This window comes from Hevea brasiliensis, chromosome 11 (genome assembly GCF_030052815.1).
Source record: "Hevea brasiliensis isolate MT/VB/25A 57/8 chromosome 11, ASM3005281v1, whole genome shotgun sequence".
Lineage (NCBI taxonomy): Eukaryota > Viridiplantae > Streptophyta > Magnoliopsida > Malpighiales > Euphorbiaceae > Hevea > Hevea brasiliensis.
The window spans coordinates 14,755,116-14,782,951 of record NC_079503.1 but is presented as its reverse complement, the minus strand read 5'-3'; the positions used below and the strand labels follow the sequence as shown (position 1 = coordinate 14,782,951).

Genomic DNA, 27,836 nt, shown 5'->3' with positions numbered 1-27,836 from the left:
TAAGCCAGTCTACTAGAAATGAATCAATAAATTGGTGGTGTTTCATTAATTTTGATTTGTCTGATAGAATGCAGGGGAAGATCAAGTAGGCCCATTCAATCACACATCGTGAAGAGGATTTGTATTTTTCTAAACGATCTGCTGATATTAATTGTTGATCTGGTATTTGGGATTAAGCTTCTTTTCCTATTAGGGCTACCAAATAAACTGAACCAAACATGAGAGAAAAGCAAAATATTTCAGGTCCTGGTATAGCTTTCTTGTTCTTCAATGAAAGCACTGTGTCATTAGCTTATCAGTAGCTTGAGCATTTGCTTTGCAGTACAAGTGGTCAGGAATTCATATCAAGATTAATGCCAGATGATGAAATTCAAGAATCATCTTTTCGGAGCTAAAGAGATCTGATGGCCTACTTGTATATAGAATATCAGTGTTACGACATATACGCCAATGAAACATTAGATCGTCTTCCCATTCAAAACCATTAAAAAATATTTTTCATATATAAATTATTTTTTACGAAACAAATAGAGTTTTCCTGATGTAAAATTGCAAATAAGCATAAATAACGAAAATAAATAATGTTGAGAAAATCACAAATTATACGGTTCTGCAATGTGCCTATGTTTATAAAGCCACTACAATTTTTTTACTATAAAAAAAAAATCTTCATTACATCATATTAAGGTTATTTTTATTAGGGCTATGCATAGTTTTAAGGTTTTAAGTCAAATTAAAAAAGTGTATGAGAACTAAAAAAAAAATTGTTACTGTAAGAATCAGACATATCGAATCAAATTTATATTTATTATTTTGGTTCGATTTTAATTATTTATTAAAAATTGAATTGAAACTGAAATCGAAGTGAAGAATGAATTTTATATAATTTTTTATATTTTTAGATGTATTTTATAATTTCACTATATATAATTTAATTTTTAATTGTGTAAATAATTTAATATTATTTTTTTATTTTTCTAACATTTAAAATAATTTTAGTATTACAGACACTAAATTATCTTATAATATTTAATTATATAATTAAATCACATGTTAGTTAAATAATATATTTTTTAATTTTTTATTATATATATATTTGTTAATTAAAGATTATATAATTAATAAATATGTAAAAGATAATATAAAATTCTTATTAAAAATATATTTTTGATAGTAATATTATTATTTTAATGTTAATATTATTATTTTTATTGTTGTTTTCATATTAGAAATTTGATATTATATTTTTCTATTGTAAAATGAATACAAGAATAATATTATAGTTTTAGTGTAAAAATTGAAATCTAAAATGAAATTAAAATTAAAATTAAAATAAAAAAAAATCAAAATCAAACTAAAATTGATTCGAACTAAACCTAGATCAGAATACAAGTATGATTCCTAAAATTTAAAGAATTGAATTCCGACTCTAATTCTTAATTAGAACCATAATGAATTTGAAATTGAACACCTAATTCTTATATAAGCATATTCAAAATACAATAATACTTCTGCCCACATGATAATCTTTAAGTTTTTGTTTTTGTGATTCTCTTAATGTGATTCACTCTAACTCAATACTTAATAACACCCTCTATTTTTCTTCACTCTACTATTCTTATTTTAGCTTGAATCCTACCCACGTATTACATGCAATTATTCAAACACATGAGAAGTTAGCTTTGACTAATAGATGGTTAGAAGGATTTTGTATCACATTCTTTTACTTCTTGTTGGAAGAATAGTTAATACTTGAGAACCGACGAAGCTATCAACTGGGTTGGTGAAAGGAGGAAATTTTTCTAAAGAACAAATTAGTAGTAAAATTGTGGTGGTGGTGGAGATGCATATGGGGCGCCAATGATTGGTGGAAATGGGCCATTATATACTAGAGTTGGTGGTGGTGGTGGTGGTGGCCTCGATGGTGATGGGGTGGGAGGTGGTGATGGTGGTGATAGCAATGGTAGAAGGTGGGAAGGTGGTGGCCAAGGTGGAGGAAGAGGGGGTGAAGGGAATGGAGGTGGTGGATGTGGAGATGGAGGAGGGGAAGGAGGTGAATGAATTGTTGGAGGCAGAGGGGAAGGGGAAGGTAGTGGTGGAGGAGGCGAATACACTGGTGGTGGATGAGAGGAAGAAGGTGTTGGTGGGTGAGGTGAGTAAACTAGTGGAGGTGGAGGGGGAGGGGAAAGTAGTGGCAACGGAGGTGAATATAATGGTGGTGGTGGAGGAAGTGGTGGTGACACAGAAGGCGGAGAAGGGTTGTGACAATTGAAAGCTTTGCAGTCAACTTTCGGTTTAGATAAGAACATTTTACATTGCAAGTGAGATCTCTACATTGGTGTATCCCTTAAACAATTCCTGTTATCATCAAAAGCTTCCAATACCAAGCACTCGGGTGTCTCACCAGTGATGAAGTTATAAGCAAAACTAAAATTTTGCAAATTGGGAAGCAAGCACAACCTGTGAGGAATAGTCCCTGAGAACATATTGTGAGACACATCAAGATGATCCAAGCTCTTCATTTCTCCAATTGCATCAGGCAACCCCCCCACCATCTTGTTATAACTTGCATCAAAAACTTTCAAATTCTTGAGCAACCCTATCTCCTTAGGTAGACATGAATGCAACCCATTGTTCGCCAAGATCACTTCGTTCAAAGTTTTCAACATGTTTCCAAGACTTGCAGGAAGGCATCCATGGAACTTGTTATTTGCAAGAACAATAACAGATACCAGTGAGTTACCAAAATTTTCTGGTAACTCGAAAGCAAACTTGTTATTGTTTATAAATATTGCATCCAAATTTTTATCAAATAGCTCCCTCGGAACTTTACCTTTGAACTCATTGAATCGAAGATCAAGATACTTGAGCTCTGGCAAATCAAGAACTAAAGAAGGAAACCTGCCAGCTAAACGATTGTTGCTTAGATCGAGCTCGTAGAGAAGCTTAAGTTTCTTCAAACCTTTTGGGACTCTTCCACAAAATCTATTGGAGTTGATATGGAAAAATGACATGTCTGTAAGAAGTCCTAGCTCTTCAACCAAATTGCCAGCAATGTCGCCATTATTCAAATCGATCCTAGAAATAGTTTGAATAAATGAATTGTCAGGAGCAGACCAGCAGAAGACGCCAGTGTAGTTGCAAACCTCAGATCCCACCCAATTGGAAGTTAAGTTCATTGGATCGGAGATGATGGTTTACTTCCATGCTTGGAGGGCAATGTAGGCACTTCTGAGTCTGGGTTTTGAAATGTAAGAGAAGGTAAGTTTACAAGATCCTCAACTGAAGGAAATTTCTCTTTATAACCCAAAAGCTTTCTTTGCTTTTGTGGTCGCAATGAGTATGTAAGAGATACATTAGTAAAATGAAATAGGCAAATGAGAGTAAAAGAAGCAAAGAAAGGAAGAATGTGAATCTTTTTCTTCATCAAATGCTACTTAACATCCATGGATTTTTCCTTTTGTTTTGTTCAAGGAGATTTTGAAGCAGGAATTGTTGTTATGATGGCAAGTTTCCAAGAGGAGTGCAATAAGGTGGTAGTAGTATTATTAAGAATGCACAGCTTTTCTTTGCTTTGTGGCTGTGAGTGAAATTCTATCAAAATTAAAGTTCCAGCTATTTAGAGAAGTAATATGACAATGATGAAGATTTTCTTAAATCAGAGTATATGACCACGATTTTCTTAAAGATTTATTTACTAATCTCAAAATAGCATTATACCAAAAATAAGACTACCTTATTTTTTGTATAATGCCAATGTAATGTTTCACTTGTTTCACCTTGAAAAGTTTGATATAGAAAATTCTTTTACTAAACTCGATTTATTAAAAATCCAAGACATAATCTGTAGGTTAACTACATCTTCAGACATCTGAACTATTATGTTTTTACCTGATAGACACCTAAACTATTTGTTTTACCTATCTCACACCTCTATTTAAAAAAAAAAAAATGTATCACTTAAACAAAAATTTGCACAGTCAACTGGAGCCTGAAAACACGCGATAAAGACCAAGTGAATATTATGTTTCTGCTTACGTGGCCTTTATAATAGCTACTCTTCTTCCTCCTTGAAATGAATACATTTTCCTTTCACTTTTCTAACTCTTTGTATGTAGCTGCTGCTTCTTCTTCTCACCTACTTCTTCTCTTCTATTTGATAATAACACTACAACTATAACTCTTCAATCTCTACTGTTTCTTCAAAATTTTCCTATGAAAAATGAATCATGAAGGTAGCCATTTAACAATCATTTTTTTACCCACTTTCCAATTGCTTCTTTCTTTATGAAATCCCTTTTTTCTTTTACTAATAATAGGCCAATTAACTCTTCAATACAATAGTATTCAAGAAACACAGAGAGTTTGTGGTTGAAAGGAATCGTAATATCTCAGATTTTGAATACACGTCATCTAAATAACTACCACAATTGTTATCATCACTAAGTTATTGGCAAAACTGTTATATGGGTTCTTACTATTTTAACAGGTAGAAGTGTGGTTTGGCTATGGTAAAGGAGGGTACTCTTGCCTAGAACCTTATAAAATGATTTCTCAGCTGCTTGAAGATCTAAGGAATCTTGAAGCATACAAGTCTATGTCCTCCATCTTCTTCCATAAGAATTTGGCTTATGCATCTCAAAACTGTATCTCAAAAATTTTCTACTTAATGATTATTATTTTACAAATCTTACACTTTTTCGCTCTCACAGGTTGGTGGTTCTTTCCACTTGACCAAGCACAGTAATAGAATAAATTGTTTAATGTTTCAGAGCTTTCTGGTGTGTGATTTATTTTCTAAATTATGAACTAAGTGACAACATCTTATTCAATGACAGGGATGATGATAAATTTGATACAACATTGGATGAATTTTACAACAAAATTGAGAGTCAAAAGTTAGAACAACAATAGAAGGAAAAATAGGACTTTGCCATTTAGAAACTAAATAAAATACATCTGGATCATGTCTTTTTTAATTACTTAATGTGCCATTTAAAAATAAGAGCAGTTTATTATTACACAGTGCACCTTGTATGATTACATACACTTATTTTCCCCCTTTAATCAGTGCTTTTTGGAATGTTTCTATATCTTAGGGCATGCTTAGACTGGCTTGTTTATTGTTTATGGTTTGTGAGGTCAATTCCATATTCATTTGAGTCAAGGCTTGCATCTTATGTTCACATATATGAGTTTTGAATACTCTTTTATTGGCTTTAGTTTAAAAAAAAAAAATCTTTGGTTGTGAATTATCTTATGGAAGAACATAAAATTAAAATAATAATAAAAAAAACAAATTGCCAGCTTCTAAGAAAAACCCATTTATGAATATAACATGAAGGTCAACTACATATGATTAGAGTTTCAAGAGAGAGCTTGCTGGTTTTGAAGAAGCTTGGAAAGTAAATGCTAAACAATATCTTCCTGGCTGGAGTGGGAGTTTCAGTGGCCATGATGGTAGTGGGGCTAGTAGTGGTGGACAGAATGCACAGGCAAGCAGGGGAGGTTGGGCACTTCCATCTATGCATAACATTCTAATAAGACAGTACTAGATGCTAAAGACAAGGCAGGGTCTTCTCGGATACAACACTCAGGAAAGATAAAAGGTTCTTCAGACTTCAAAGACAATAGTGAATATTCTAGAGGGATAACAAGAGATTAAAATTGGGAAGGCATTAAGGAGATTCTTGAAGAATGTGTGAATCCTTCTTCGAGCTTATCCACTTTAGTTATCTAAGAATAGGTCACAAGAAATTTTATTGGTAGCATTTTTATAAATTTAGTTGCATCGTGCCTACATTAACTTCGACAGATGAGAGAGAGTGACTGAAGTGCAAGACCTTGACCAAAGCTTAGAGATCTGTTGAAAATAAAATGGAGGGAAAAAAGTATTTTCGAGTGAAAATAGAAATTAAAGCCTTTTTTTTTTGGTCTAGATCACCCGGTGTCCGCCCCACTGGCTGACTAATCCGGATCGGGTACTACAGAGGCTCATTGTGGGAGGGACCCTCCCAACCCAGTCTGCTCCATCCACAACGCTAGAATTCGAATTTGGACATTGCTTAAGGGACCTAAGACCTTTTTTCTTTTTGACCCAAAGCCTTTTCCCACGAATAATAGTGCTAGATAAGATGTCTATTGTCCGTCTGGCAGACATTTGCCAGCTCAGAGTGCGTATACGTCACCTTCGAGGCCATATGCAAATGTATATTTTATTGATACAATTTTTTTTTAGTTGAGGTGTGAGGTAAAAAAAAAATTATTTAAATGTATATTAGGTAAAAATGCAATAATTTAGATGTTTAGAAATGTACAAGCAATAATATATCTGCGCGATGCTGTGGATATAATTTTTTTATTATTAAAATTTTTATAATATTATTAATAAATAAAATTTATATGTATATATATTAAATAAAATTATTATTTATAATTTATTATAAAAAAAATTATTTAATTATTTTCATTTTTCACTTAAGTAAAATATATCCATATATAGTTAGTCTAAAAAATTATAATTCTATGATTTATTGAATTAATAAGTTAAAGTGATAATTATGAGTAATTGTTTTGATAAAAAAAAATTGTCTCAATTCATATATTCATTATAATTATAGTATGATTGTTATTTAGTATACTTTTTTTTTTAAAATAATCTATAATAATTAAAATAAATGTAATTATTTAAAAGTTAAAAATAATTAAAATAAAATAAAATTTAAAAATTAAATAGTGAAAAAATATAAAGGTAGAAATAGGTAGAATTTAGTCAATTAAAATAAGAAGAAAAAAAAACACTTAACAAAAATTTTACAATAGTGCAACATAAAATTGGGTTGTTGATATATATAAATAGTTACGATTGATTGCCAAATACTTTATATACATATGTATAATTCGCAATATTTTTTAAATGACATTAGTATAGATTATTTTTAATTTATTAAAATTGCTGTATTTTTATAATTTCATTTTTTAAATTATTTATTTATGAAAAAAATAAAAATATATTTTACTGTCAACTTATAATTTAATTATATTTTTTGAATTATTTGAAAAAATTTAAATAATTTTTTATGTGAATGTTGAATAAGTTTAATTATATAAAAAAAGCAAAAGGGAGGAAAAAATTTTAAAATTAACAAAAAAGGATAAAGAGTAAAATAGTATTTTCGCTATTCAATTTATAATTTAATTAAATTTTATTTAAATTATTTTTTAAATATTAAATACATTTAATTAGTTAAAAATTAGAAAAAATAAAATTTATATATTTATATTTTAAATATATAATAAACAAAATTTAAATAAATTTTTCCTATTTTACATAGCCATGGCAGCTGCCCATGCCTTCAATTTTTTCTACTTCTAATAAACTCGTTTGCTTGCTAAGCCACTTTTTAGTTTATAATCATTAAGTAAGTTTTTTCTACACGCGAAAATACACATTTAATCAATTTATAGATATTAAATTATAAAAATTTCATTTAAATTTCATTTAGTCCCGTCCACAGGGCCCAAACTCACCACGACTCCGCTTGCGCAGGCCCAGGCCCACTTGCAGAGCTGCTTAACATTCACAGGGGCGAGACTCGACCACACGTCACTTTATAAGGATTTATATATATGACCAAATACCTCTTATCTTAGTATCATACCAATTTACATATAAAATAAATAAAATTTATATTTTTATCTTAAATTAATAATAAATTAGATTTAAATAAATTTTTTTATCATATTATATTAATTAAAATTATGATAATTGTGCCATATAAATACGTATTGATTATAAATCTAATCACTCAACAATTATTGAGACCAAGGCTTCTAGTCCTAATAGCCACGTAATGGTTGCTTCCTAATTACTGAAGATTAAGTATTTAAGATTAAGATTGTGCTTTATTAAGGGATGCATGTGCCACGTATTATTCTTTTCATATTATATTCTATTTATTTCTTAAAAAATAATTTATATATAAATAATATTTTTAATAAACATTATTTTATAATAAATATTTTTATTAAAATATTTTTTATTATTTAATTGTATATTTAAATTTATAATATATATTTATATTATGTATATATAAATATTTCACATCTTTAAAGGTGTTTGATTTAATTAATTATTTTTTAATTTTTGACTTAAAATATAATTTTTAACATATGAGTCAAATTTAAAATAAATACTTAATTATTTAATAAAATTATTTAAAAATAACTTTTAAGTAATTTAAGTGTTTAAAAGGTATTTAAAAATAATTTAATTAGTTAAAATCATTAAAAAGTATATTTAATTAAGTGTTATAATTATTAAAATAGTATAGTATTGATATTTTTATTAGGATAATATAATTTTTTATTTAATTAAAGAGTAATTTTAAATAAAATAAATAAATTATAAATAAGGTATTATTATTTATAATTTTTTATTTATTTTAAATAATTAAATTAAATATTAATTTTCAAAATTAAAATTTAAAAAAATAATTTAATTTTTTTAATTAAAAAATATTTTTCCATTGGTTATTTTCTTCAACGTTTTAAATATTAAAAAATATAAAAAATAGTTTTCAGTAAAATAATATTTGCTGCAAAGCAATACTAAAACAAAACACAACATTTTCTGAACAATTATTCTACCATGATGTGCCCTGCTCATTGCCATTGTTCGCCACGTAGCCAAACATTAAGAAAAACTAAAAATAAAAAAAAAAATTGGTAATTTGTTTGCTTGGGTGCGCTGGCTTCTCAGGCTACGAGTTCATTTGAGCAGCCTTTGAGTTTTTAGGGGCAAACATCGACCATGATTGTATGGCAGATAATTTATATGAAATAATAAATTAATATTATAATAATAAATTAATAATTATAAATCTTAAAATGTAATTATTTTTATATTAAAAATAATTTTTTATCTAATTTTCATTTTGATAATTAATTTATTATTTTATATATAAATTTTATGTACAATAACAGAGATATAATAAAATTTGTCCCTATAAAATATGAATCGCCCTTAAAAAAATTTACCCAATAAATTTTATATTTAGTAGGAGAAAAAAAAAACCTTCGGTAAAAATTGATACAAATATTCGTGCCAGGCCATGCTTGAAAAAGATATTTTACAATAAATTTTCCAGGTCATCTATCATATGCTCAGCCAAAATCTTACCCCAACCTGTCAGGCCGATTGGGACACGTGTCCACCGTCCACGGCCCCCTGTCAAATTCAGCAACGAGAGCAGTTCACGGACTCGCTTGAGCTACAGTAAGAGCTATAATCCCATGCTGTTGAGGTCCATCCTTATCTCATTCTCGGACCGTTGACGTCACCATCGGTTTATCTCTTACTCCAACCTGTTGATATCACCGACATTGTCGTTTGACTGTAACGCGCTAACTTCGAATAGGATGATGAGTGTTTTTTTTTTTTCTGCCACGCTTTGCCGTGAGTATGCCTGTTCTAAATGTTAGCCAATTCACATTTGAAAAGGGAAGATATTTTCTGGGCCACCTGTAAACGAAGTTTAGAAAAGTTACGAAAAGGAATGGCTCACAGCAGTTTTAGCTTTTGTCTGTAAATTTTGAAGTCTCTAGAATGCAAAAGCCTCAGCCTCAACCCTTCCAAGGCTCTGTTTGGATGAGTGAGGAAAGAATAATTAATAGGACGATAATAGATGGTAAGGAAGAAAAGAGTAAAAAAAGTTATAATAAAAAATTTTTATATTTTAGAAAGAGTGAATTAATAAAAAAATAAAAAGAGATAATATATATTCTTTATATTTGAAAAGAGATGAAGGAATGATAAATAATTATTAAAATTATAAAAATATTTTTTTATTAGATAAAATTTATGTTTTATTTTTTTTAATATACTCAACTCAATTAAACTTTTATCTCAAAAATTTAATTTATTTATATGGATTCGCTTTTTAATTCCGAACTATTTGGATTAAATAATAAGAAATGTATAATCTTACATAGTCATATCCTCTTATCAATTTAAAATTTAGGTCTACCCTTTTTTTTTCTTTCTATCCTCTAACCTAATATGCTATACTTGAGCCTTCGTATGTCTACGCTTCACATGACCAAACCACCTCAATCTCCCTTCTCTCAACTTATCTTCAATTGACACCACTCCTATCTTTTCTCTAATACTCTCATTACGGACTTTATCTTATCTAGTATGGCTACTCATCTACCTTAACATTCTCATCTCTGCAACTCTTATCTTAGATGCATACGACTCTTTCAGTGCTCAATACTTACTACCATATAACATAGCTAGTCGTATGGCTGTACGGTAAAATTTTCCTTTTAATTTATTGGGAATCTTACGATCACATAAAACTCCTGTGGCACATCTCCACTTCAACCATTCGGCTTTAATCCTATAACTAACATGCTCCCCACATCCCCCATCTACTTGAAGTGGAGATGTCCCACATAGCTAGTCGTATGGCTGTACGGTAAAATTTTCCTTTTAATTTATTAGGAATCTTACGATCACATAAAACTCCTGTGGCACATCTCCACTTCAACCATTCGGCTTTAATCCTATAACTAACATGCTCCTCACATTCCCCATCTACTTGAAGGACTGAGCCCAGATGTTTAAAGTGATTACTTTGGGACAATACCACTCCACTCAAACTAACTCTTTAACTATCACCAATTTGGCCTTCACTAAACTTTTTTAATATATAAATTAAAGCCTTTTAACTTGAGAACTAATAATTTATATTTTTTATTATTTTTTTATGTTAAAGCCTTTTATTGTATTAATAAATTAGATTTATTTTTAATAAATATAATTAAAATTTTAATAAAAAAATTAATGATATAATAAAAAAATAAAAAATAAAATAATTTTTAATTCTTATCTCCCACACCTCAATTTGAAATATAAAAAAAAATTAAAATTTAAAAGATAAAAGAGGATAGCCCTTTATTAATTCATTTCTTTCTTGCCCTCTTTTAGCTTGATTTACTCATCCTTCGCCCTCATCTCCAACAGAACCTAAAGAACCTCTCTATAAATCAGATTCTGATCTCATCCTTTCTATGTATCACTTTCATTATCGCTTCGCGCGCAAAAAACAAATCATTGCAAACCGAAGTAGAAACGGGAAGGGAGAATTTCGATCGGAGCTCCGGCGGATCACGTTGCGCACCTTACTGTCTAACACTTTCAATTCGGATCAGTGACCTCGTCATCATCGTCTTTCCAGATTGAAAGTTCGTTATTCTGTAAAAATTTTTTCGTAATTAAATTCGTAATCTGTTTTTATTCCACCTCCCTAGCTCTCTTTGTTTTTGCTGTTCTCTGTGCACTTTATGATAATGTATCTGTTCTCAGTATCGAGCAAATGCTGGATTCCTTTTTGCTTTTTTGGTTGCTTTATGGTTTAGCTAGGTTAGGTTCTGTGTCTTGTTTGGCAAGCACGGGGGTAAAAGAAGAAAAATTTGATTTGAAACTGAGTTTTGTTGCGTGGTTTCTGAGAAAACCAAAATGTGGATAAAGTTTTTAAAGAAAGGTTTTTCTGAATTTTGGTTGTCTCTGGAACTGTAACTTGCAAAATGTTTGATGTTTTGAATTACTTTTCCTTTCTCTTTCTCTATCGTGTTATTAGATATGGAAACATTTAATTGTTGTGCATAATTGGAAGTAAGAGGAATAGGAGGTGGCTAATCAGGAGTTTGTTTGAGTGCAATATTTAGTTTCGGATTGGCATGTCTGCTTTATGTGTATAATTTGTGCTTTGTTGATTCGTGTGTGGAGTGCAGTTTGTTCTTGCTGCTTGTGAAGTGGGTGTTTTGCTATTTTAGACAATGTTTCAGTTATCGCTTATCCTTCGTAAATATTCCGTGTGTGCTGCTGTCTTTATTGGATAAAGTTATTCTTTCGGCATGCGAATCAGCAGTGTGCGCTTGTCGTTTTCCTTCTGTTTCTCGATAGTTTCCCTTTAATATTTTGAGTTGGACAGTTATTTCGGTGCAGGACGATAGGGTTCTTCTTTTTTGCTTCAACCATGAAGGGCCATGAACCCAAGGTATTTTATAATAGAATTTTGTGAATTAATCTCTTCTATCATTTTTTAGGAATATTTCCTGGTTCTTGGTTTTGAGATTACTTGAAATGTAGCGAAATTACAAGTTGTTTACTTGCCTTTTTATTAGTGTTACATGCACTGGTATAAATATATATTTTACTCAATTTTTGAATCAAACGGTAAGAGGAGGATCAAGCTGATTGAATGGGGATATAAGGCCAGATATGGTAGCAGTCAAGTATCAAATAGCTCTTTCTTATTGCATTGGCCTTGTATTATTATTGTTTCACAAGATTTGGATATTGATGTGGACTTGATGTCCAACAGAGGTAAATGGCGGAAAAGGATTTATATACTTGACACCCAACTAGTTTAGGATTAAGGCTTTGTTGTTGTTGCATGTATTGTTAAAAAATTATTGTGAACTTCTGGGAGAAAATGTGATGATATTATTGGCTAAGGGTCTTTTCTTTCTAACTTTTTTTTTTTTTTTTATATTTGTATGTTATCTGTTAACCTATCCAATTGTTCTTTCTATCCCTTGTTCTTTATGCTTATTGCTTAAGTAGTGACTTTGGTTTCTGTTATGTAGTAGATTCCCTAACAATAGGATCTCAAGTGGCAGAAAGAATAGAAATAGAGCAGAGAAAGAAATAGAGTTTTAGGGAGAAGAGAATGGAGAGAATGAGAGAGAAATTGAATAGATTCTTGATATTTTTCGAAATGATCTTCAGTTACAATAGCTATTATTCATAGGGCTACCAGCCCTTCCCATGACTGTTCCCACCAATTACAATTTTCCTACAATTTCAATTCTTCAGCTAACTATCACAGGCCACCCTAACTATTCTGTTACTCTCACATACAATCACAGCCCATTATTCTCCTTATTAGTCATAACATTTTCTTTGCAATGTCTGCTCAAACTTTTGTATTACGTGCAGTATTAAAAGTTGAGCATTAGTTGTGCCAAGTTCTTCTAAATTTGGGAGACCTAGCGTGATGTTTTGTTTTGGTCTGACCACCTGAGTTAACCTTCAAATTTGTATGGAAAATAAATGAAATAGTGCTAACCATAAATACTTTTTCCCTATGATTTTTTATTTATTCACTAAAATTTCTGAATTAGGTTTATTTTTATTCCTGATATTTTTTAGGATTGCAATGAAAATAATTCTTATTACGAACCCTACTAGTGAATGCAAAAGAAAGGGTTATTCTATGCATCTTTCTTTTGATTTGATTAAATCATCATATTGTTCTATTTTTCATCTTAAATTGCAGATGCCAAGAATGGAGGATATCCTTAATCTTCCGGTGCAAGATCCACCTTGTGCAGAGTTTGCTGCGACCCATATAAAGTGGGTGAAAATAGAAGGTGGTCGTCAAGGTGGTGATGATATTGCTCTTATTCCTTTTGCTAGAGTGGATGATTTTGTAAAAGGAGAATCTTCAAATGCAGAATGCCCTGCCCGTTTCCGCATTGAGTCAAGGAGGAAGAGATCTGAAGGGAGCATCAGCAAACCAAGGGTTGATGGCTATCTTGAATATACACTGTAGGTCACAAACTTTTGTGTGGTGCTTCGATGGCACCATCTTCTTTTTCCAATTCTATGTTAAAATCATTGTAAAATTAGTACTGCTTGGTTTTGTGAAATGCTCTCTTCCCAGAGCTACTTGAAATCATAAAGGTAAAAATCATGCAGAATGAATATGTAATTGCCCCTGAAGCTCAACATTTTTTAATTCTTGTGCTTGATTCAAGAAGAGAATCTTTCTAGCTTATCTTACTGCAAAGAAATGTGCTATTAGTAACACTTTTAGTTTTGTCCAAGTAATTTCTGAGTTGTCATGGTCCTTTTTCAGATATTGGTGTTCATATGGTCCTGAAGACTACCGAGATAGTGAGTCTGGTATAGGGGATAGCTCTAACATCAAACCTGCAACTGGGAAGGGAAGCAGGCCTGGAAGGCGCCATATGATGAGAGGTTGCCTTTGCCATTTTACTGTAAAACGCTTATACACCCGTCCCTTCCTGGCTCTTATCATATATAATCAAAGAAAACACGTGGATAAAATAGGGGCTCCTTGCCATGGGATACTTGATCTGGATGCTGTGGGGACAAGAGCTATGTATGCTCCAAGGATTTCAGAAGAATTGCGCCAGAAAGTAATGTTTATGCTTTATGTTGGAATATCTTTGGACAATATAATACAACATCATGCTGAGGTGGTGCATGGCCATGGTGGCCCACACAACCGTGATGATTTTCTCACTCGGAATGATGTTCGTAACATGGAAAGGGTTGTTCGTAATTCTTCACACAAATTGCATGCAAATGATGATTGCAGTGTAAAAGTGTGGGTGCAGCGCCATCAGAAGTATGTTTTTTACTTCCAAGATAATTCTAATGCCAATCCATTTATTCTGGGTATACAGACAGATTGGCAGTTGCAGCAGATGCTCCGTTATGGGCATAGTGGTTCTGTAGCTTCTCATTCAACATTTGGCTTGAAGAAACTTAAGGTAATGTGCTATCTCAATTGTGAACTTAATACTAGGTTCAGGATTCTTGGATAACTGTTATTATCTGTTCCAACTTACAACTTTGGTTAATAATGAACTTGAGAACCATAAGTATGATGTGGAGAAAATTTTAGGTTAAGAGTTTGTTATACCGTCAGTCTTTGCTAAAAATTGGAAAGAAAGGTGTTCCTTTTTTTTTCTCTAAAATAATGCAAAATATTTTAGGATTTTGTTGCAAAAAATGCTTTTCAAGAACAGGTCTATATGCTCTATGCATTTTGGAGCTCTTGAAATTGCATGGTAAGTTGTGATAGCATCAACTTGTAGAAGTTGCACATGAACCATCTTTCTACTCAGATTCTGAATAATTAATAATCAAGGTAGGTGGTGTCACATTAGTTACAATTATTTTATGCTTTGTGACTTCCAAATTCTTTAAAACTCTATGGATAGGGTCATTAAGCTGATAAGACTTCTGGCTAGAAACCATTGTGACTAAAAGTTGAGTTGGAATGCATTATAGCATACTATGGCAGATAAAAGCTATCTTGTGTTAATGCTTCTGGTGCTGATTTAGTAATCTTCCCACCCTTTTACAGTATCCCCTGTGTACTTTACTTGTTTTTGACTCATCTCAAAATGCAATTCCGGTTGCGTGGGTCATTACCTCGTTGGCTAGTCAAGATATCCACAAATGGTTTGGTTCTCTAGCTGAAAAAATCCAGACCAAGGATCCCAGATGGAGGCCCAATGCCTTTCTAGTTGATGATCCTTCCCTTGACATTTCTGTCATAAGGTAAATTTCTCAGTGGGGCTCCTTCAAGTTCATATTCTTAACTTTGATTTCAGAAAGGGAAAATAATGCAAAGATCATGCATATTTTGCAGAGAGGCTTTCCATTGTCGGGTGCTATTATGCACCTGGCATGTTCGTCGTGCTTGGATAAGAAGCCTTTTAAAGAAATGCTGCAACATTGATGTGCAGCGAGAGATGTTTAAGCACTTAGGCTGGATTTTGTATTGTACAAGAAGTGGACCAAATGTTGTGGATGCGATTGAAGAGTTCATGCAAGTATATGTTGACCAAAGTGTCTTTATGGATTATTTCAAGAGGAGGTGGTTACCATATATAGGTGTGTTTCTTTGATGCTTGACCTCATCTTCTTCGAATCACAGCGCTTCTCTTCCTTTGGTTTGAGGAACCTTTTTTTAATTATCTGTTCTTGGAACTGTCTTTCCAATTATCAAAAGATTTTTCTCATCCATTTGTCTATTATTCATTGTTTCTTATTTTTCCCACAGCAGGTCCTGTGCCACACTGTGTTCGGTAAATAGCTTCAATAGCATATTGGTATATTAAATTATGAGAATAGGTTATTCTTTATGTATAATCTTTGTCATGAAATTATTTTGCCATAGTTTTTATTAGGTTGTATGTCAGAGGAGTATGATATTGAGCTTAGTAAGTGCAACATAATGAGATGTAATATGTAACATTGGTATTTGATCAATTTTCTAACATCTTCAAATACATTATGAAGCGTAAAAAATGATATATACGTGATATTTCTTTTTGTCTACAGTTACTTTTGGACATTTTCACTGGTGAAATATATGTGGAAAATGAAAATGAATTTGAGTTTGAGACAATATAATGTATATAGTGATGTATGATGGAAAATAACTGTTATATGGGAAATTGTTTGTCCATTGGAATATTCAAATAATATAAAGTTATAATTTCATTGTTGATATATATCTAATACCATATTATCTTTTTTCATTCGGCTACCAACTCAATATGGCCGTTTAAAGTGTAAATAAAGGCCTTGACTAAGGTTCCAATAAAAAGATTAAAAAAATCCTTGACTATGGCTTAAATTCTTAGCTGTTACATTTTTGCTTTGAACATTGTCATGGAATTGTCTGGTCCTGAATTGCACCGTATTAGGTATCTGAGGTAGAGAGCCTAAATAAAACATATATGGACCTAAATTCTGAAAGTAATATGTTTTGAATGTAACTTTAATCATGCAATAACTGCTGTATTGTTCTTGGAGGAATAGATTGCTAGAAAGGGATTTCGGAACTCAGAAGGAGGAAAAAAAAGTGATGTAGAACAAACAAAGAAGAATAGAAAACTAGGAGAAATTAAGGACCAATCCGTGAGGAGAAAACTAATTCTCAACATATATAGATCTTATAAAAATTGTCATAAGAAAGCTTTTTTCTTACAGCAATAGAAATCCTAAGTCTTATTTATGGAATTAGGAGTCCCAATCACATTAGGATTTTAGAATCCTAATTCAATCCTAATTAGGAATACTAAATTAAACCAAAATAAGCTAGGAAAATAATAAAATTTTTAAATAATAGACCTAATAAGAATGAAATTCCTAAATAATACTCTTAAATTTCCTAATTTTACAATGAGAATAATTCCTAAATTTCATCTTTCCACACTGCATTAAAAAGTTTTAGCCATAATTTTGTAATTTTGAACTTTGATTTTTAACTTGATCTCTCTTGCAGAGTTGTGGGTTAATGGCATAAGGTCTCTTCCTGTGGCTGGTGCAGAGCCCCTGGCTGCAATTGAATCCTATCACACGAGGTTGAAATTAAAGCTTTTTAATGAGCGACATTCCAATTCCTGGATGAGGATTGACTGGTTAATCCACACTTTGACCACTGAATTTCACTCCTTATATTGGTTAGATCAATACAGTGAAGAAAGTGGGTATTTTGCAAATATAAGGGACGAGTCTTTCTTAACTAATTCCTGGCATCAGGCTTTGCATATTTCCGACATTGATGTGATGTTGGATGAGCAAAATCTCCAACTTGCAAAAGTCATCTCTCAAACTGACAGAAGTCGGGCATATACAGTTTGGAATCCTGGTACAGAATTCTCCCTCTGTGACTGTCCCTGTTCAAGGCTGGGGAATCTTTGTAAGCATGTCATTAAGGTGGCAATCTTATGTAAAAGTCGGCAGGTTGCAAGGCCGCTATTGGCAGTTCAAGTTTATCGGCAGGCCTTGCTTACCCTTCTGCAGAATCCTCCTGATGATCCTCTAGTTCTCGAGCATGCAATTTTGCATGCAACACGCTTGCAACACGATATCAAAGGCTTGGAAGACTTGTCTAACAGTGGTTTGCTCCAGCCTTTACCTCCTGAAGTGAACCCTCAAATAGGAGAGAATCTGCTTTTTCCACGTTTTCTTTGATTGGGCCTTTGAAAGGTGATTAGATTTCCATTGTCAGCTTTCTAGTTATACAACTGATGTTTTAGATGAGACAAGGAAATTTTGTTCCCTGTCTGCTGCAATCTGACTCATAACAAGTCATTAATTTGCACCAGTGTGCTTTGAAAAGTTCAGTTCCTGCGTGCATGAATTTCAGATTCTTCAGCAGTGTAGATACATTGCATTGACTTCCGTATTTCGCTGTATCCTTAACTGGGGCATGGAGAGAGAGAGAGACACGCACACACACACACACACACACAAAAAAAAAAAAAAAAAAAAAAAGAAAAAAGGAAGAAGAAGAAGAAGAAAGAAGAAGTTTATTATCTCAATTCTCTAATTATGCTGAGGTTAGTTTTTGAACCTTTTTAGTCTATTTTGACTCATGATATGTTTGGTCACCCAGTAATTCTTTGCATATGGATTAGTGTATCTTCATTGTTCATCTCAACCTGAAGTGTTTTGTATTTTTTTTTTTTTTTAACTTTGCTATTGTAGGAAATGTGTAATATGCAAGTTACATGGTCAGGATCAACGGCTGGTAACGTTAAAGTTGGATATTTGCTTGGAACTTTGCAAATGGTAAGCACATTCATAGACACATTAAAGTTTTTTGTAGCTGCATCTAATATATTTTGTATGGAATGTGTTGGCAGATGAAAAGCTTGCCTTTTCCAAGTCTTAGTTTTGCAATATTTAGTTTCGGGTTGGCATGTCTGCTTGATGTGTATAATTTGTGCTTTGTTGATTCATGTGTGGAGTGCAGTTTGTTCTTGCTGCTTGTGAAGTGGGTGTTTTGCTATTTTAGACAATGTTTCAGTTGTCGCTCATCCTTCGTAAATATTCCGTGTGTGCTGCTGTCTTTATTGGATAAATTTATTCTTTCGGCATGCGAATCGGCGGTGTGCATTTGTCGTTTTCCTTCTGTTTCTCGATAGTTTCCCGTTAATATTTGGAGTTGGACAGTGATTTCGGTGCATTGTAGTAGCTTTTGCTGATATTTTGAGAAAATAAGTGTTCGGTTGGTTTGATATTGCTGAGGGAATCTTTCTTGTGGACTGGACTTTTTCCGCATATCATATTTTGGTTTTTTTCCTCTCTTTCAGTTAAACTTTATAACTTTGTCTTCAAGCAAACTTCACGGTGAATTGTGTTCTTGATTAACTGGGAAAAATGCTGATGAAATGGATTCTTGAAGTTGGTTCTATAATATTTGATATTATTATGAAGACTGATATCTTTGGAGAAAATAGATCACATCCTTTTGGTGACTATTAGTTCCATTGTGTATTGGTCTTTAACTTCATTTCTGGCATGTTGCTTCCATGTACACTGTGCAAGTTGTAGGTAATTAAAGTACAAAACAGCTAAAAACATATAGAACAATAAACTGATCAACAATTACAGTGGAAAGTTCTGGATAAAATTTCACACTTTGATGGTAGCTTTATATTTTCTGTTACGGTCTTGTGCTTGTTGATTACAGATGCGATGCCTTATACATGGGTCTGAGTTGGATAACTCTCTTTTCTTGTTTGTCCTTGAAATGTGACCGACTAATCAAAGTCGCTATCAAAGATCTAGTGGAAGGGACATAGCATCAAGCAGTCCTTGTTTTCTAGAATTACTGTTAAGAGTCCCATATTAAAAGAGACATCAAGTTTAAGGGGTTTATAAGTGTCAAGGCAAGTAACTAATTGGTTAGTTCTAACCTTATAAATGGTCCAAGCTCAAGTAAGGCTAATCTTTTTAGCCCATTCATTCACCTCCGCTCTGTTAGGATGCTAGAATGAATTTCTTTTGTTGATTTCAATTATACATATCGTCAGTTGCAAGTATACAAGATGGGAGAGTGCCTGTGTAGAATTAGGACGTCTCTACATGGCAGTGTTCCTCTTGGATATGCCATATTAACCAATTTTGGAAGTTTAACACTAGGAATACATGTTTATTTATCATACTTGTGAACAATAAAGTGGTTCTGCAATAAAGCAAGGGATTTGAACATGTAAGACATAAGACAGTGATGTACACCCACTTCTGTAATGACATTCCCTCCAGACACTGAGTCTAGCCTTCAATCTCTTTTCCTTCATCAGTCACTTCACTTGAATTCTTTATATCTGTGTATCCTTTTCTTTCAACCGTTATTTGAAATCATGTTCATAGAGCTAGATGACATTCACTGACTCATGCCATCAAATCAGTGGGTGGTAGGTATTAATACTTAGTTCTATATCTTTTTCCAACTCCAATTTTCTTCTAGAACAAACCCTTCTTAGTAGAATGGAGATGTGCTCTATTGATTTGGGGAAGTTGGTGGTTGGAGAAGAGCAAGATCACTTTCTGGAATGGGCAGTAGGGTTGTGAACCTGCTAGCTGTATGAAAAATCCCCTGATTTTAGATAACAAGCGAACCAGCTGAGGTTAAATAAGCCTTATCCTACACAAGGGAGGTATCTGATGTTCCAACGATGCTAATTTTTTTTTTTTTTTTTTTGGGGTGAGTTCACTTTTCAGAGGAGGCTTGGTTCAGAGTTGCCAACCGAGGTAGGCCTGTCCTTGATGGACAATCAACAAGCACATTTCTGCACTCTTTCCCTCATTTTTATTACTTTTTAGAATGCATTTGGTTGTGGTGTATTGCTTTTACCGTAGGTTGAGGCCTCTAATGGTCAAGTCCAGAATAATTGAACTTGGTTCTGGTACTTCTTCAAGGAATCAACTAATCATGCAATGCTGTTCTTACTAATCACAGCTGAAGGCATTGGAGTACCTCAGTGCTGCATATAATTATAATATGGATTTTTATAGATCTACTTGTTTTGATGATTCTTCTCTTGGAGTATTGCTGATTGGACTTTGGAGCTGTTCAGCCTTAATTGGATTATGTTGTTGCTGATTTCAATTGATCTGCAGCAGTATAGAAGAAAGCAACACTCATGGGAGGCTTGTGTGGCTTGTTCGGGTGACTAAATATACCTTTGAAGGTTTTAGAATCTTTTCTAAATATGTTCCTACATGCAGGTCATCTTGGGTTGCTGCCTGCTTGTAGAGTCGCATTATTGTCGAGTTTGAAGGCATTATATGCAATGGGGGAAATCAAGAGTTTTGAGAGTCTGCAAATGGTGCGAACCATTCAACATTCTGTTAGCAAAGACAGTGAAACAAAGTCAATGGATTCACACTCTTAGCAATTGAATGAAGAAGTTTCAGAAGAATCAAACAATATGAAGATTTTGGAAATGCTAGATAAGGTTATATGAAGTATGGGTAAGGTCCTTCCCTGTTTGTCTTGTTAGTTTTACCAATTCCTTTCACTACAATTTGTTTATATCTTATGCTTTCTTTGCAGATGTCCACATTATCGTAGAAGGTGCCTTATTAGAGCCCCTTGTTGTGATGAGATCTTTGATTGCCGTCACTGTCATAATGAGTCAAAGGTGAGTTATTAGTTTACTCTCGCTGTATGTATGCATTAATTCATCAGTTTGTTCATTTGCTTTATTGATAGTGCACAAGCATCCAGCTTGGCTGTGATTGGCTTGTAGCTCAAATGCTTTGTGGGAAAAGAAGCAACAGTATTGGAAATATAGTTTTTCATTTAAATTTCTCTATTTTTTACCCAAGTCTTGTACATTTTTATTCAAGAGTGGTTGAGGGAGAGATACTTGTAAGGACTATCGGCCCATGGAAGCCAATTTTGATCAGGAATCTTATGACTCCTTCCTCCCACTTCAGATACAAAGTCTGGGAAAGGGGAGGCAAATGAATGTAAGGTGAAAATGATTTGAGAGGGAATATAATTAGTTATCATGACAAACGGGAGAAAGTGTGTCATGTGAAAGATCTATAATTACCCTTTCTTTGCATCAAACTTTTTTATTTTCTGTTTTAGTTGCAAATCAATTTTCCTTGTTTTAATGTCATTTTGAAGAAAGTGGGTAAAGCCTGTGGACCCGATGGAATATCAATTGAAGTGTGGAAGTGTTTGGGAGATATGGGAGTGGCGTGGTTAACTAAATTATTTAATAAGATTCTAAACTCAAAGAAAATGCCTGATGAATGGAGGAGGAGTATTTTAGTACCTATTTTTAAAAATAAGGGAGACATATAGAGTTGTCCAAACTATAAGGGAATTAAACTCATGAGCCATACTATGAAGTTGTGGGAGAGAGTTGTGGAGCATCGATTACGTCATAATACTTCTATCTCTCTCAATCAATTTGGCTTCATGCCCGGTCGTTCAACTATGGAAGCAATCTTTCTCATTAGAAACTTGATGGAGAAATATAGAGATGTGAAGAAAGATCTATACATGGTTTTTATTGATTTGGAGAAAGCTTATGATAGTGTTCCAAGAGATGTCTTATGAAGTGTGTTAGAACAAAAAATGGTATTTATTAGGTATATACAAGTGTTGAAAGATATGTATGAAGGAGCAACTACTATTGTGCGTACAGTGGGAGGGGACATGAGATTTTTCGATCTCAATTGGGTTACACCAAGGATCAGCTATAAGCCCTTACCTTTTTACATTAGTTTTAGATGAATTGACGAAACATATACAAGAGAGTATTCCTTGGTGCATGATGTTTGTGGATGATATTGTTCTGATAGATGAGACGCGAAAAGGAAACAATAGAAAGCTAGAGCTTTGGAGAAGTACTCTAGAGTCAAAGGGCTTTAAGTTAAGTAGAACGAAGACAGAATACATGCATTGCAAGTTTAGTGAAGGCCAAACTGGTAATAGGGAAGGAGTTAGTTTGGATGGAGTGGTACTATCCCAAAGTAATCACTTTAAATATCTCGGTTCAATTTTTCAAGTAGATGGGAGATGTGAGGAGGATGTTAGTCATAGGATTAAAGCCGTATGGTTGAAGTGGAGACATGCCACGGGAGTTCTATGTGATCGCAAGATTCCTAATAAGTTGAAAGGAAAATTTTACCATACAGTCATACGATCGGCTATGTTATATGGTAGTGAGTGTTGGGCACTGTAAGAGTCGTATGCGTCTAAGATAAGAGTTGCAGAGATGAGAATGTTAAGGTGGATGAGTGGCCATACTAGACTAGAGAAAGTCTGTAATGAGAGTATTAGAGAGAAAAGGTAGGAGTGGTGCCAATTGAGGATAAGTTGAGAAAAGAGAGATTGAGGTGGTTTGGTCATGTGAAGCATAGACATACAGAGGTTCCAGTTAGACAAGTAGAGCATATTAGGTTAGAGGATAGAAAGAAAAAAAGGGGTAGACCTAAATTGACTTGGAGGAGAGTAGTACAACATGACCTAGAAGTATTACGCATTTCTGAGGATTTAACCCAAATCGTTTAGAGTGGAAAAAACGAATCCATATAGCCGACTCCAAATTTTTGGAATAAATGCTTAGTTGAGTTGAGTTGAGTTGAGTTGATGTCATTTTGAAATTGTCAGCACCTCATGCAAGACAATTTAGTTTTGATCCATTAAAGGACAGACGGTAGTATGCTTGTTAAAAACTCCTGCATCTAACTAGTCGAGAATCAAGTTCTACTTGTGATTATGCATTTGTTGCACTGCCTCGGTGCTATCATCTTATATGGTGTAGAATTCAACATTATGATTCACTGGATTACTATCTTCTGTTTTGGCTTGCAACTATAGTAGAGTTTTGTTTTGGATACAATTAATTGCAGCTGTCTGTTTTGATGCCACCTAAAGTTAGCTCTGAGAACCAGTAATTCTATTTTTTTGAATATTTGTGTTGGTGAATTTTAATATCATCAGATAGAAATAAAATTTTTGTTTGGTACAGAATAATATCAATGTTGACCAGAAGCTTAGACATGACATGCCGCACCATGAAGTGAGACAGGTACTTATTAGTTTTCCTTCCATCCATGGGTTATTCTGGTAAATACATCATGAGTTTATTAAATATTAGTATTACTCTGATAACATTTTCTTTTCCAGGTGATATGTTCACTTTGTGGCACTGAACAAGGGGTGAGTACTTTTCGTATTCATAATATCACATTTAGGCAAATTCATGTTGGAAAGTTATGGAATATGAATAAAAAAGCCTTTTATGATTGTGTCTTGTAAACATGGCTCCTAGATGGAAGAATACAGAAACAAAGAAATAAAGTGAGGACTTGAGATTGGAAGATTATAAATCAAATAGTTGATTTCATCTTGGCTAATTTATTACCATCTTTTAAAAAATGTTTAAATTTCCCTAAAATGGAAGTTAAAACTAACTTTTTTTTCCCTTGCATATCATTTCTGTGGGAATTAGCATTTGGATATGTAATTGATATCATTTGGGGGCTGGTTTGCTGTTATGACCAGTTTCAACAATTTTGTATTAACTGTGGGGTATGTATGGGAAGGTTCTTCTGTGAGACTTGCAAGCTGTTTGATGATGATGTAAGTAGCTAATTCTATCTTTTTATTGGTGTGTTTCGCCATGAATTAAGAAAACTTGTTTTGAAATTGGACTATGAATTTTGGTGCCAAATGTAGCATTGATCATGTGTTATTGTGCCACAATAGGATTGTCTTACACGGTTCTGCATTAAGGTGTGGTGCAGATCCTTTTTTTTTTTTTTTTCCCCTTTTGGCAAAATCCTTTATGAAACCCATGACATTTTGGAGTTTTGCTGTTGAGCCCTCCAACTGGTAGTATGTTCTATTAGTTCCTTGGAACTATTTAATTAGGTGTTATTGAGTACTAATTAATTGCAACAGGTATAATATTGGGTCTGAGTGTTGGGCACTGAAAGAGTCGTATACGTCTAAGATAAGAATTGCAGAGATGAGAATGTTAAGGTGGATGAGTGGCCATACTAGACTAGATAAAGTCCGTAACGAGAGTATTAGAGAAAAGATAGGAGTGGTGCCAATTGAGGATAAGTTGAGAGAAGGGAGATTGAGGTGGTTTGGTCATGTGAAGCGTAGACGTACGGAGGCTCCAGTTAGACAAGTAGAGCACATTAGGTTAGATGATAGCAAGAAAAAAAGGGGTAGACCCAAATTGACTTGGAGGAGAGTAGTACAACATGACCCAGAAGTATTACACATTTCTGAGGATTTAACCCAAAATCGTTTAGAGTGGAGAAAGCGAATCCATATAGCCGGCCCCAAATTTTTGTGATGAAGGCTTAGTTGAGTTGAGTTGAGTTGATTTGAGTTGAAGTACAATATTGGGTATTATTATAGCAAATGCATTACAGATTGTAAACATCACTGTTGTACCCTGAATGTACGAATAGTTTATTACCTGATATTAGATCCTTGTCTTTTCTTAATGGCAATTCTGCTTTTGGGTCTATATTATTATTATTATTTTTTATGTGAAACTAGTACTAAATAGCACCAAATTGAAAAAATTTAGGGGTCAACAAAATGTAACTTCAGTTAAAGGGCTCAATAGCAAAAACTTCAAGGGTTCTTTAATGCATTTTTCCTTTTTCTTTTGAACTATTGGGATTGGCATGCTAAGACATCTAAGAAACAGTATCATTGTGATGGCTGTGGGATTTGCAGGTATGCCTATCTCTCTGCTTTATAGCTTGTCTTTACAATAATTGGAGAAAGAACTACTCTCTTTTAGCGGCAGGCTAAAATATATCAATTCTCAAATTGCTGGTTATTTGGCTTTATTTGACTAGAGGAGAACCATTAGAACAAATATGTACAGTGTTTGGGCTCTGACTAGAAACAAACACTTCCCTTTTAATCTCCATTTTTTTCCATTTAATTATTTTGTTAAGCAAACATTCCTGCTCCTAAGATATTACTTTGCAGAAGATTGATTAAATTATAAAAAAAAAAACTTAATAAACATGGTTCAGGTTTGCCTATGGATAATAAAAAGAGATCTTTCATCGGTGACTTCGCTTACATGATAGTGAAATTGTTTACTACTATGTTTCTTCCACCTAACAAAAGCATTGTTGATTCATTTATGCATCTTTTTTTTTTCCGGCTACTCTTCTGTGTGTTTTTTAATATATATCTAACTAGGATTTATTACTCAGCAGAATTGGAGGTCGTGAGAATTTCTTCCATTGTTACAATTGTGGTAAGCTGTTGCTATCGTATAAATTTTGCAACTATATTTTTGTTTGAACTCTCCAGCTGTTATGAGTTATGACATGATCAACATGTGGAATTGTTCTGCTCTGTGTGCTATGTAGGCTGTTGCTACTCGATTCTTCTGAAGAACAACCATCCATGTGTAGAGGGGGCAATGCAACATGACTGCCCTGTTTGCTTTGAGGTAGATTGTCTCTTGACCCTTTTCTTGGCTATTTCTCTCTTATGATGATAGATCAGTGCATTTGGACAATGGCTACTGCCTAACTCTGCAGTTGTGATTCAAATGATTATCTGCAGTTTTTATTTGAGTCGAGATATTACGTCACTGTATTGCCACGTGGACACATAATTCATGAGAACTGCTTAAAGGAGATCAGAGAACACTACCAGAAAGTGCCTTGGCAGCCATTTCTGTTTCTATTCTATTTAATTCCTCAATCCTTTATAAGCATTTTGGTGCAGAATATTTACAAATGATACATTATTCACTGTAACAGATATGCTTGTCCTCTCTGCTCAAAGTCAGTTTGTGATATGTCTAATGTATGGGAGAAATTTGATATGGAAATTGCATCAACGCCAATGCCAGAATCTTACCAGAATAAAATGGTGTTCTCTGTCTCTCACTCTTCCATTCTTTTCCGCTACTGTTTTAAGCTGTTCTTTTACAAAGCAGCATGACGTCGTAAATACTGATGGTGGTCTGTTTACAACAGGTTTGGATCCTTTGCAATGACTGTGGAAAGACTTCGCAAGTGCAATACCATATTGTAGCTCAGAAATGCTTGGATTGCAAGTCATACAATACCCGTCAAACAAGAAGCTGAGACGGCAGACTATATAACTTTGGAAATTACAGTGATGATAGCTTCAAATACGGGATGCATCATCAGTTTGGGGGGTGTTAATTTGCCTTTTCAGCCACCTCCGCAATACTTATGGATGGGATAATGTATGATCCGGTGGTTCTGCATCCCGTTGCATCTTTGTGTGGGGCTTGTGTTTTCCCCCTTTTTTTTTCTTTTTGTGTCTTCCGTTTTCTTTGTACCTGTGGTGAAGTGAATCAATGTTAGTCAAAATGTTGCTTCTCTCCCATTTTCCCTGGTCCTTTCCTTGTGTTTCGTAGCAGATGTTATTTTCAGAAGTTAAAACTATGCTGCAGTAATTCTACGAGGCCCAGTGCTGGGTACGAGGTTGCAGAAGTTGGAGCAAAATATGTTTCTGATAGGCTCCTACAGGGGGTTTTATGTGGCCGTCTTGTGAAAAGAGAAAAAAAATTTAATAGAAAAATTCATTTTTCGTTATTTTGTGTTTGGATTGATAGAAAGTGAAAAGAGAAAAATAATTTAAGAGAAAAATAATTTTTTTTTTAAATAGAAGAAAGATTAGAAAAAATTATATAAAATTATAAGTATATTATTATATCTTATAAATTTTTATTTTTTAATATAAAAGTAAAATTATAATTTTATTATTTATAAAATAATTTTTTTATCTAAGTATAAAAAAAAATATTTTCTTCTCTTCATTATTATTATTATTATTATTATTATTATTATTATTATTATTTTTCTTCTCTCAATTTAAATATAATATACATTTTAACTTGATTTAGTAGAAAAAAAAAAAACTCTTTTTAACTTTAACGTAGTGGATAAGCATGGGAAATATTAATACAAATATTCGTGCCAGACCATACTTGAGAAAGATATTTTACAATAACAATCTTTTACAAAATCTTATCCCAACCTGTCAGGCTCCACGACCCTGTGTCAAATTCAGAAACAAGACCCATTCACGGACTAGCTTCAGCTACAGTAAGAGCTATAATCCCATGCTGTTAGGTCCATCCTTGTCTCATTCTCGCACCGACGATGTCACCATCACTTTATCTCATACTCATACCTGTTGATGTCACCAACG

The 27,836-nt window shown here is 33.1% G+C and overlaps 2 protein-coding genes and 1 pseudogene across 5 annotated transcripts; 2 read left to right on the top strand and 1 right to left on the bottom strand.

Moving 5' to 3' along the window:
• Positions 1-1,814: 1,814 nt before the first annotated feature.
• LOC131170424 (leucine-rich repeat extensin-like protein 3) lies at positions 1,815-3,427 on the bottom strand (annotated as a pseudogene).
• A 7,553-nt stretch (positions 3,428-10,980) lies between these two features.
• Positions 10,981-18,090, top strand: LOC110651108 (uncharacterized). 4 transcript variants are annotated; one of them, XM_058129921.1, is made up of 9 exons: positions 10,981-11,250; positions 12,014-12,065; positions 13,350-13,443; positions 13,528-13,621; positions 13,932-14,592; positions 15,192-15,388; positions 15,480-15,724; positions 17,124-17,830; positions 17,950-18,090. In XM_058129921.1, exons 2-8 carry the CDS (start codon positions 12,045-12,047, stop codon positions 17,813-17,815), a joined length of 2,004 nt encoding a protein of 667 aa, XP_057985904.1. In that variant the 5' UTR covers positions 10,981-11,250; positions 12,014-12,044; the 3' UTR covers positions 17,816-17,830; positions 17,950-18,090. The 4 variants fall into 4 exon arrangements, with proteins under 4 accessions (XP_057985904.1, XP_021661999.2, XP_021662002.2 ...); XM_021806307.2 differs by having other exon boundaries at positions 13,350-13,621; XM_021806310.2 differs by having other exon boundaries at positions 12,000-12,065; positions 13,350-13,621.
• Positions 18,091-18,122: 32 nt separating this feature from the next.
• On the top strand, positions 18,123-27,217 carry LOC110650303 (probable E3 ubiquitin-protein ligase RZFP34). Its single transcript, XM_058129933.1, is given in 14 exon segments — positions 18,123-18,183; positions 18,332-18,415; positions 20,861-21,087; positions 21,090-21,106; positions 21,189-21,276; positions 23,626-23,685; positions 23,784-23,816; positions 24,162-24,239; positions 25,315-25,358; positions 25,856-25,896; positions 26,012-26,094; positions 26,211-26,302; positions 26,411-26,522; positions 26,630-27,217. Coding segments are annotated over 12 exon segments (783 nt in total). The 5' UTR covers positions 18,123-18,183; positions 18,332-18,415; positions 20,861-21,063; the 3' UTR covers positions 26,741-27,217.
• Positions 27,218-27,836: the final 619 nt, after the last annotated feature.